The sequence below is a fragment of the Arabidopsis lyrata genome, assembly GCF_000004255.2.
Source record: "Arabidopsis lyrata subsp. lyrata unplaced genomic scaffold ARALYscaffold_112, whole genome shotgun sequence".
NCBI classification, from domain to species: Eukaryota; Viridiplantae; Streptophyta; class Magnoliopsida; order Brassicales; family Brassicaceae; genus Arabidopsis; species Arabidopsis lyrata.
In genome coordinates this window covers 1-11,227 of record NW_003302472.1, presented here as the reverse complement: position 1 = coordinate 11,227, position 11,227 = coordinate 1, and the positions used below count along the sequence as shown (strand labels likewise).

Genomic DNA, 11,227 nt, shown 5'->3' with positions numbered 1-11,227 from the left:
AACATCTGCTGGTCAATATCAATCCAAATAGTGTCTTAGCAAGACTGAAAAGTCATCCATAACCTTTGGCAGTGAGAAGTATGGACGTAGTTCTTCCTAGAAAGACCAAAACGAGAGCTAAGGATCAAGACTTTCAAAACAATATAATTGCATCACCAGTACACAGAAGGACAAAGAACCTCATTAATATCATATTTGGATTCACGAAGCCTCTCACTCCAGAAAGTGGTGTCCCAGTGAGTCAAACTGTCAGATTCTGCTGCACCCTGGTCCTTTGCGAAACTCTTGAGGTCTTCCATGTCTAATTTATACAACGAATCAAGAAAGTCAAAGTTCTGTCTTGGATAGGTCAATGCCTCATGTTATTTCTTGAATATATCTTCTTTTTATGTTACCTTGAACAGCCGCATCCCAAGATGCACTACGAAGCTTCTCTAAAAGCTCTGCTGCTTTCTCAACAGTAGCCATTTTCATAGCCATGCTTACCTAGAACAGTAGAAAGTCAAGTTAAGCCAAAAAGAAAGAAAAAAGAACATTTTTTACTTAGGTTGAAGACTCCACCTCAGCGTAATTGTTGTAACCAAGAAGCTTAGCTTTTTCCAAGCGAAGCTTCAAGATCTGGTCGATAATTGCTGTATTATCCAAATCGCCAGAAGAGGCACGAGATAGGTAAGCACGGTAAACTTCCTCACGCAGAGCACGGTTCTTAGCATGTTGCATGACAGGAAGATAACTAGGAGCATCTAGTGTAATGATCCATGGTCCATTCTCAGCAGTTGCATTTTCATGGCCCTAGTGTCACATATCAAGAAGCAAAAAATTGGCAAACCCCAAAAAAAAAAAAACATGTAACTTTGTAAATCTTTCAGTTAATATTGATACCTTGGAGACAGCTGCTTGTGCGAATAGCCCGAGAGCAGATGGAGGCAATCCCTCGATCTCTTTCTTGTCTGTAATCAACTTTTCAAATTTCTTTGTAGCATCCAAAACATTCTCAGAAAACTTATGGGAAAGTTTTTCGAGTTCCTAGAATCAAGAACAAAACAGTGTGACAAACATAGAACCAAATTTTTACCAAGTAAACTGATTTAATTGTTCATAACTTACAACAAACCTGTTCAATTTTGTTAAACTCTTCTCTCTTTTCATCATCAAGAGCAATACCTATGAGAACCGCCTCCTTTATTTGAGCTGAAAACATACTGAAACCACAGTTAGAGCTCACTAAAATCTGCAAAGAGAATGAAAGATTTGTTCTTTTAATAAGAAGTACTTGCCTTCTACTAAGCGTTGACGAGCTTCACTGAGAGATGACCAATCAGGAGATTCACGAATAGCTTTAAAGGCATTGTAAATAGGCTTGCTTTGTCCCAATCTGAGCTGGAACTTCACCTTCTCTGGCTGCAGAACAACAGTGTAGTTAGCAAAACAATGCTATACCGAGACACCAACACAAATAAGCATGAGAACACATCTAATGATTAATATTTAACCTGAACGTCTTCAATGGCAGCACGAAGCTCAGGTGTGTCCTTAACAGCTTTAAGGTGATTGATCATTCCCCAAACAACAGTTAACCGATCAACGATTTTCTCTAAAGGTTCAACCAGATTTGGCCACGATGGCTCCACAGATTTCTCTAGCTCCTCCAATTCAGCTTCCTGAAATTCAAAAACCAATAAGAATCGAATAAAAAAATACATGAATCTCTGATGAGAAACGAAGAAGGAGGTGTGAACATACGAGATGCTGCAATAGAGCACGAATCCCAGGACGAACATGACTGGCATCAACGGAATCAAACGGAGGGAAATCGAAGTCCTGCAAGAGAGGATTCGAGGAAAGAGTCTCCTCGGAGATAACAGAGTCTACGGCGGCAGCGGCGGCGGAAGACATAGACGGAGGAGAGGAGAAGGGACGGAAGGAGGAGGAGAGAGAGGTGGAGGTAGTGGATCTAGGAGGAGGGAGACAGAAAGAGAAAGAAGAAGACCAGATGGGGCAAGGATATGATTTTCGAAAAGTTGAGGGACGAAATTGACAAGAAGAAGATGAGAAATATTTGGGTTTTGGTGAACGACGAAGAAGATTGAGAGACGCTCGAGACGTTGGAGTCGCCATTAACATGTTTGCTATTACAAGCGTCGCGATTATTCTTATTCTCTTCATTTTTATTTTTTATTTTATTTTCTTTGAGATTTTTTTTTCGTGTGACTTACTTACATGCGATTATGTGAGGTTCCAAAGTCGTCGTCGATATGTTTTTAATTGACGCGACAAAGGGTAATGTTGGCAAGTCAAAATGAAATTGAAACATGTTTTTGGAATATATACTTGTTTTTTATTCATTAAGCAAAAGCTGGAATAGCTCAGTTGGTTAGAGCGTGTGGCTGTTAACCACAAGGTCGGAGGTTCGACCCCTCCTTCTAGCGAATTTTACCCTCTTTTTTTTTCCTTTTGCCTTTTCTGAAAACTGATATGAAGTAACAACAAAAAGTAATGGCCTCACATATCCCCCATCAACAAAAAAAAAGAAAAGTAATGGCCTCACAAGTTCACGAGTCTTGTTCGACGATAGCATCTCAATTGGAACAAACAAGACACGTTTAAGATAGTTATAGTGATGTAGCTCTGTGTGTGTAGTGTGTGTTGTTCCCCAAATACGACGACAACGGATCTGGCAAGTCATCACCCTTGTTCACTAAACCAAAAATGTTGTATAACTTTACGTTCATTTTAAAAACAAAAAACAATGAACTTTAAATCATTTGATGAAACCAAACAATATAATCACGTTATTGTAAGGATTGCCAATGTATTTACCAACCGGAATTAAAATTAATAACTTCACATTGACATTGTATCACCATTTCAAATGTCACTACTCACTACAACAAAATATGTTGACTAGTGAAAACTTCCAAATTTCAATAAATGAATGCTTCCCATAAACGAGAAATTATGAGTTACCAAAGAAAAAGGAAAAAAAGAGAAATTATGATTGGACCGCTAAAACATAACCATCCAAAATCTAACATTATTTTCCAACTTTTCTTGGTAATTCATTTATTGTTAGCTCTAACTCTTTCGTCGATTATGAACCCCAAATTTCCCATTCAATCAATAAAATAAACCCTCTTTTTTTTGCAAGAAATGGAGAGAGATCTTGCCGACAATCGTAGGCAATCATACTCCACTGGTCGATGCTCGAGTTCGCCGTTATCTTGTTTCATCCATACAGAAACAGAGTACGCTCGGATCAGTAACCACGGCAAGAAGACAAGACCAAGTCCGAAGTTAAGGGATTTGATGAGAAGATTATTATTGGTTAGAAGTTGCGGATTGGAGAATAATAAATCAAAAACGTTAGTTACGTTTCACTACGATGCTGTGAGTTATTCGCAGAACTTCGACGATGGTTTCTATTTGCGCGATGATGATCCTAAGGTTTTCAGTGATCTTCCAAAACAGAGTCCGGGTCACTGATACTTGCTCTGTTTTTTTTCAATTTTATTTTCGTATGCACCCGCAAATTCTGTGTTTTGCAAATGTTCCCTATCGTGTACTTTTGTTTATTTAAGTATATACCGCAATAGTTTTGGTTTTTACATGTGTACCCTATTTTTTTTTCTTCTACATATATGCATTATCTTACTCTACAGTTTTGTTGGTTTCGTTTTGTTTTAGCATTTGTTTAGACCTTCTTAGCTTGAAAAAATTTCAATCACGTTTCACTTAAACATCTCTGGTACAAATTGGTGTGATTGAATATAACAATGCTGCTTATACTTGTGGTTACTGGTTAGTGTTGGTTGGTCTACGTTATGCTCTCGTAAAGTTGCTATATGGGATCCTAAAACAGGGAGGTCTACATACGTGTAATGTTATCCAAGTTTTAAGATTACTTATTCCAAGAAGGTGCCTATACGGAGTCATAGAACTGGTAAGGCTTCAAATTTCAACACCAGTTTCTCTTTCAAAATCGATGCTCGTAACCTTTCAGCAGATGGTCATGGAATCTGTTTCTTTCTTGCTCCTCAACTCCCTGCATACTCAGTTGGTGGTTTCTTGAGTTTGTTCACTCGAAAGAATATTGGTCTTCGGTCTCGAATCCCAGCAGCTTCTTTGGCAACATTAGCTTCAATAATCAATCTCATGTTTAAGTATATCTCTAACCTTATAATGAGTCTCTTCTTTAGCCTTATTGCTCAGATTCTCATCAGGGACAGACAAGAGCAACAAGTGAATTCTTCTCCACTCTTTATACAACTCACTGAACACAGATTCAAAGCAGAAAGAGATTCCCTTGCTTCAATCCTAATTCTTGAGCAATTCAGCTTCTTTCCTCGCTTCTTCCATTGCCGAGACTCTAACCGTGTAGCCTCGAGCTCTGTTTCTGCAATCACAAGCTGCTCTTTCGTTTGACTACAAAAGTCCGTAGCCACCTCTTTCAAAGCTAATGCCAAAAAATCACACACTGCTTTCTAAGAGGAAGAAGCTTGTTTGTTGCAGCCTCATGAGCATGTGCGAGAGTCTACTTGGGTTGATTCCATCTCAATCTTCGTAGAATCAATATCCAAACCCTTAATACATGTTGCTGTGTGCGTTAATGTTATATTTGTGTTTGTGTATTGATCAACACAGGAAGTTACTAGCAGCCCGGGCTCATATGGGTGGGGCGGAGGTACGACGGCCTAAAGTTTTTTTTTTTAATAAAAATTTTACATATAAAAAAGGCTCAAATATTTTTTTTAAAAAAATATTAGTATGAGAATTATATTTCAAGAGGCCTAATTCTTTAAAAATATATATATAAAGGCTTAAAATTTTAATATAACAATTTTTACTGTAAACAATCTGCAATTCTTAAAAAAAAAATAGGTAAATTATTTTTTTATATATAATAATAGGTCAAAAAAAAAATTTTGTCCTAAGACTCCCAAATATATTGGGCCGGGGCTGGTTACTAGTAGAAGGTATACGCAAGATCGTAACAGGAGAATTCATATCTCTATCAGAACAAGAACTAGACCGACTGCGACAAATCCTACAATCAAGGTTGCAACGGAGGTTTAATGGACTACGCTTTTCAATTCATCATGAAAGATTATCCTTAACAAAATGTTTTGTAAACACAGAAAAACAGAGCCACTCTGTTTTCGATTTATTCAAAGGGAAATTGCAAAATCTGAAAATTTTGTATCTCTTTGTGTGTTTGCAGAAGAATTCTAGAGTTGTAAGTATATAATAAAATGATATATTGCTTATGATTCTCTTCGTTAGCGTTTTTGCTCAAATTCTCAGCAGCAACAAGAGCTTCAAGCAAAACCTATTGTTCTCATCATCAAGAAGTGAATTATTCTCATCTTCTTTCCTCGAGTTTCTCCTTCCGTTGTAGCCTCAAGCTCTGTTTCTGCAACCACAAGCGCTCTCTTTCATTTGGTTACAATCCGTAACTACCTCTTCCAATTGCTTCTTTAGCAAATCATGAGCCTCTGCCTTAGTTGATTCCATCTCAGTATTGAAATCTTTTTTTCGATCTCGAACCTTGGCTAATATAAGACGTTAGACGTATCTATTTTTGCTCTAAACGTTCTCGAACCCAAGTGAAATAGGAAACAATATAGAAGATTTTTTTTAAAAAAGGAAACACAACATGAAAAAAGTATAGTGGGAGCGTTGTATATTAGAAGATACGATTAGATACGATTTGCTTTCTTGACCGTTACGTTGTGTTAAAAAAAAAAAAGGAAACAACACAAAAGAGTGAAAAAAGGAAACTTTGATCCCAAACACATAAGATGAGTCTATAAATAGAGAGTCTCGAGCCTTATCTTCTCTCTATGTGTAATCGTTGTTTTAGTTTCATCAAACAAACCAGAGAAACGAGAAACATGCAGAGCGAGAGAGACTTATAGAGTAAAAAGATGCAATTTCTCTGATTTTAGATTCGCTTCTCCAATTTACACCTCTATTCTCTTCGATTTCATCGAATTTCATGAGTTTTTCATCTCTGGCTCCAACTTGTTCGACGCTTGATTTGTTGGTTTGCCGTTGCTCTTCGCCAAATCTTCACCAACCAAACCAAACAAAAGAGGAGCGTCATGGAAGTTGATGTTGATTCTTCTTCGACCAAGATGAATCCTGAGACCGGCGGCGGAGATGGCGAGAGAGAGACGACTGAGAGGAGATCAAAGGATTCTCGTTTCCATTGACGGCGATGGTGGAGGAAGAAAGCAATCATCAAAGACAAAGAAGCTTCTCAGATTTTCCAAGTTCGAATGGGCTTTTTGTATGGGCCTTCTTTGCTACCAAATCCAACAAGGTATTACTTTTTTCATTCTTATTTTTTTTTCTTTAAAAATTAGTTTAAGTAAAACAAATTTAACACTTAAACTTTAGGAAATTAATCTTTTTAACTAAAACCATATTAATTTCACTATTATTTTTTAAAAAATTAGATTAAGTGTTAAATTTTTAAAATGACGAAAACTAACCGCGCCTAGGCATCCTGTCCTTAGTTGGTCCGTAACCTTTGGTGTTCGAAGTTCGGTAATGTTTTCACGTAATATAGATTTAACACTTAAACTCATTTAAAAATAATAATAATGATTTTTACTAAAAAAGTTTTTTAAAAAAATTAACACTTAAACTTTAAGAATAAAACCATGACATTTCATTAATATTTTTAAAAAATTAGTTTAAGTGGTAAATTTTAAAAACGTCGAAAACTAACCGCGCCTAGGCATCCTGTCCTTAGTTGGTCCGTAAGCTTTGGTGTTCAAAGTTCGGCAATGTTTTCACGTAATATAGATTTAACACTTAAACTCATTTTAAAAAAATAGAAATGATTTTAACTAAGATTCAAAAAAATAAATTTAACACTTAAACTTTAAGAATAAGACCATGAAATTTCATTAACTTTTTTAAAAAATTAGTTTGAGTGTTATATTTTAAAAACGTCGAAAACTAACCGCGCCTAGGCATTCTGTCCTTAGTTGGTCCGTAAGCTTTGGTGTTCGAAGTTCGGCAATGTTTTCACGTAATATAGATTTAACACTTAAACTCATTTAAAAAAAATATAAATGATTTTCAATAAAATTCAAAAAAATAAATTTAACACTTAAACTTTAAGAATAAAACCATGAAATTTCATTAACTTTTTTTAAAAATTAGTTTAAGTGTTATATTTTAAAAACGTCTAAAACAAACCGCGCCTAGGCATTCTGTCCTTAGTTGGTCCATAAGCTTTGGTGTTCGAAGTTCGGCAATGTTTTCACGTAATATAGATTTAACACTTAAACTCATTTTCAAAAAATATTTATAATTTTCACTAAAATTTTAAAAAATAATTTAACACTTAAACTTTAAGAATAAAACCATGAAATTTCATTAATTTTTTTTAAAATTAGTTTAAGTATTAAATTTTAAAAACGTCGAAAACTAACCGCGCCTAGGCATCCTATCTTTAGTTCGTCCGTAAGCTTTTGGTGTTCGAAGTTCGGCAATGTTTTCAGGTAATATAGATTTAACACTTAAACTCATTTTAAAAAAAATAATAATGATTTTCATAAAATTTTAAAAAATAAATTTAACACTTAAACTTTAAGAATAAAACCATGAAATTTCATTAATATTTTTTAAAAATTAGTTTAAGTGGTAAATTTTAAAAACGTCATAAACTAACCGCGCCTATGCATCCTGTCCTTAGTTGGTCCGTAAGCTTTGGTGTTCGAAGTTCAGCAATGTTTTCACGTAATATAGATTTAACACTTAAACTTATTTTAAAAAAATATTAATGATTTTTACTAAAATTCAAAAAATAAATTTAACACTTAAACTTTAAGAATAAAACCATGAAATTTCATTAATTTTTTTTAAAAATTAGTTTAAGTGTTAAATTTTAAAAACGTCGAAAACTAACCGCGCCTAGGCATCATGTTCTTAATTGGTCCGTAAGCTTTGGTGTTCGAAGTTCGACAATGTTTTCACGTAATATAGATTTAACACTTAAACTCATTTTTAAAAAATAATAATGATTTTCACTAAAAATTTAAATAAAAAATTAAACACTTAAACTTTAAGAATAAAACCATGAAATTTCATTAGTTTTTTAAAAAATTAGTTTAAGTTTTAAATTTTAAAAACGACAAAAACTAACCGCGCCTAGGCATCTTCTCCTTAGTTGGTATGTAAGTTTTGGTGTTCGAAATTCGGCAATGTTTTCACGTAATATAGGTTTAACACTTAAACTCATTTTTTTAAAAAAATAATGATTTTCACTAAAATTATAAAAAATAAATTTAGGGACTTTTGCAAAAATGCCACTTTTTCAATGCCACTTTTCAAAAATACCCATTTTTTAAAACCTTATAAAAAATGCTCTTAAAAATATAAGATTTACCCAAATATGTATGTAATATTATTAAAACATACACAAATTACATTTCTATGTATCTAAAATCTTATAAATACTTTATAAATACCTTATAAATGCATTTTAAATACCTTTAAAAACCTTTAAAATATCTTGTAAAACCTTTGAAAAACCTTAAAAATCCTTTAAAATAACTTGTAAAACCTTTAAAAACACCTTATAAAACCTTATAAATACTTGGATCGAGTCTTCAAGTAGTAGTTACAATCCATAAGTACCTTATAAACCTAATAAAACTTTATAAAAATTTCAGATTTAAAAAGGGGCATTTTTGAAAATGGACATCTAAAAGGGGCATTTTTGAAAAGAGACACACCAAAAGGGGTATTTTTAACAATTTCCCATAAATTTAACACTTAAACTTTAAGAATAAAACCATGAAATTTCATTAATTTTTTTAAAAAAATTAGTTTAAGTGTTAAATTTTAAAAACGTCGAAAACTAACTGCGCCTAGGCATCCTGTCCTTAGTTGGTCGGTAAGCTTTGGTATTCGAAGTTCAGCAATGTTTTCACGTAATATAGATTTAACACTTAAACTCATTTTAAAAAATAATAATTATTTTCACTAAAATTTTAAAAAATAAATTTAACACTTAAACTTTAATAAAAAAATCTTTTTAACTAAAACAATGTTAATTTCACTATTACTTTTTAAAAATTAGTTTAAGTGTTAAATTTTAAAAATGTCATAAACTAACCGAGCCTAGGCATCTGGTCCTTAGTTGGTCCGTAAGCTTTGGTGTTCGAAGTTTGACATGTTTTCACGTAATATAGATTTAACACTTAAACTTATTTTTTAAAAAATAATAGTAATTTTCACTAAAATTTAAAACAAAATTAACACTAAAACTTTAAGAAAATAATCTTTTTAACTTAAACCATGTTAATTTCACTATTACTTTTTAAAAAAATAGTTTAAGTTTTAAATTTTGAAAACTAACTGAGTCTAGGCATCATGTCCTTAGTTGGTCCGTAAGTTTTGGTGTTCGAAGTTCGACATGTTTTTACGTAATATACATTTAACACTTAAACTCATTTAAAAAATGACATTCACTATAACACTCAAACTTTAAGAAAATATTCTTTTTAATAAATTTGCAATACGATACGAAAACTAACCGAATTGTGGATCCAACATTTGTCGTTAGAGATTCCACATATTCAACTTGTTTTTGCATCGTTATGTAGATTTAGTATTCAAGTTTTTAATATTTTCTCTTTGGATTTTTTAAAGTTTTTTTTTTTTTGTTTTTTTAATGTTCAACTTCTTTTACCTTCAAATATTTTGAAATTTTAAATATTAGAAAATTGGATAATAAATCTACAATACGATACGAAACTAACCAGATTGTGGATCCCGCGTTTGTCGTTAAAGATTCCACATATTAAACTTGTTTTCGCATCTTATTTGGTTTATTTCATGTGTACCCTATATTTTTCCCCACATATCTTACACTACAGTTTTGTTGATTTCGTTTGTCTAGACCTTCTTAGCTTTAAAAAGTTTCAATCATGTTTCCATGTTGCACTTTAACATCCCTGCTACAAATTGGTGTGATTGAATCGAACAAAGCTGCTTAATTACACTGGTTGGTGAACGTTATGCTCTCATAAAGTTGCTATAGAGATCCTAAAACAGGGAGGTCCACATTCGTGTAATGTTACAACTCTTCCAAGTTTTAAGAATTTTTTAAGCGATGATTTTGACTTATAAATTTTGAAGAAAATTCAAACAAAGTTCAGTGATATTGATCTGTTGAATGGACTCTTAAAATAAGCCCTCTTTTCTTGACCTTTGTTTAGTTTTTGAATTGTGTTATATTTTATTGTGTCTTGATGATCTAGGAGAGGGCAATCTTTGCTTTATTTTGTTTTCTGTCAAAATCTTTGTTCTTCCTCCTCTATGTCTAATCCATTCTTCTTCCTTTCCTTTGTCCTCCTCCTTCCTTTTGTTGTTGATTCACTTTACTTCAATTTTACTAGTTTTCGGGCAGGTGATCCCGAGAACATAGTATACCATGGGGATGCAACGCCTGATGAAGATGGAACGGTGAACTTCAACAACGCTGAACAAACATCTCAGGTTGGTTGGATTACTTATTCCAAGAAGGTGCCTATATGGAGTCATAGGACTGGTAAGGCTTCAAATTTTAACACCAGTTTCTCCTTCAAAATCGATGCTCGTAACCTTTCAGCAGATGGTCATGGAATCTGTTTCTTTCTTGCTCCTATGGGAGCTCAACTACCTGCATACTCAGTTGGTGGTTTCTTGAATTTGTTCACTCGAAAGAATAATTACTCGTCTTCGTTTCCGCTTGTTCATGTCGAATTTGACACATTCAACAATCCAGGATGGGATCCTAAGGATGTTGGATCTCATGTCGGGATCAATGACAACTCTCTTGTTTCTTCCAACTACACTTCTTGGAATGCAAGCTCACACAACCAAGATATTGGTCATGCAAAGATCTCTTATGATTCTGTGACTAAGAATTTAAGTGTGACTTGGGCTTATGAGCTAACAACCTCTGATCCTAAGGAAAGTTCAAGCCTTTCTTACATCATCGACCTCACAAAGGTTCTGCCATCAGAAGTTATGTTCGGGTTTATAGCTGCTGCTGGAACAAACACAGAGGAACATAGACTTTTATCATGGGAGCTCAGTTCAAGTTTGGATAGCGAGAAAGCCGATAGCAAGATAGGATTGGTAGTTGGCATTTCGGTTTCCGGATTTCTTTGTCTGACATTTTTCGGTTTTCACAACTCGTGGTGGTTTGGTCGCGGAAGCAAAG

General features: G+C 33.7%; 2 protein-coding genes, 1 non-coding gene and 1 pseudogene across 3 annotated transcripts in view; 3 read left to right on the top strand and 1 right to left on the bottom strand.

Moving 5' to 3' along the window:
* LOC9298946 (organellar oligopeptidase A, chloroplastic/mitochondrial) overlaps positions 1-2,181 on the bottom strand; it is a 3,227-nt gene extending 1,046 nt beyond the window's left edge. Inside the window, 10 exon segments of the mRNA XM_021017723.1 lie at positions 4-54; positions 57-96; positions 180-301; positions 396-486; positions 562-792; positions 883-1,026; positions 1,115-1,191; positions 1,278-1,401; positions 1,494-1,661; positions 1,744-2,181. Of these exon segments, the coding sequence (XP_020873382.1) occupies positions 4-54; positions 57-96; positions 180-301; positions 396-486; positions 562-792; positions 883-1,026; positions 1,115-1,191; positions 1,278-1,401; positions 1,494-1,661; positions 1,744-2,166 (1,471 nt within the window). The 5' untranslated portion in view covers positions 2,167-2,181.
* A 174-nt stretch (positions 2,182-2,355) lies between these two features.
* On the top strand, positions 2,356-2,429 carry TRNAN-GUU. The gene has a single exon. It is a non-coding gene; the product is annotated as a tRNA-Asn (tRNA).
* A 559-nt stretch (positions 2,430-2,988) lies between these two features.
* LOC9298945 lies at positions 2,989-3,656 on the top strand. Its single transcript, XM_021017713.1, has one exon. It carries the CDS (start codon positions 3,151-3,153, stop codon positions 3,481-3,483), a length of 333 nt encoding a protein of 110 aa, XP_020873372.1. The 5' UTR covers positions 2,989-3,150; the 3' UTR covers positions 3,484-3,656.
* Positions 3,657-5,725: 2,069 nt separating this feature from the next.
* LOC9298947 lies at positions 5,726-11,221 on the top strand (annotated as a pseudogene).
* Positions 11,222-11,227: the final 6 nt, after the last annotated feature.

What these genes read in the sequence shown, in the direction of transcription:
- LOC9298945 (XM_021017713.1), top strand. Translation starts at nt 3,151, where the DNA reads ATGGAGAGAGATCTTGCCGACAATCGTAGGCAATCATACTCCACTGGT.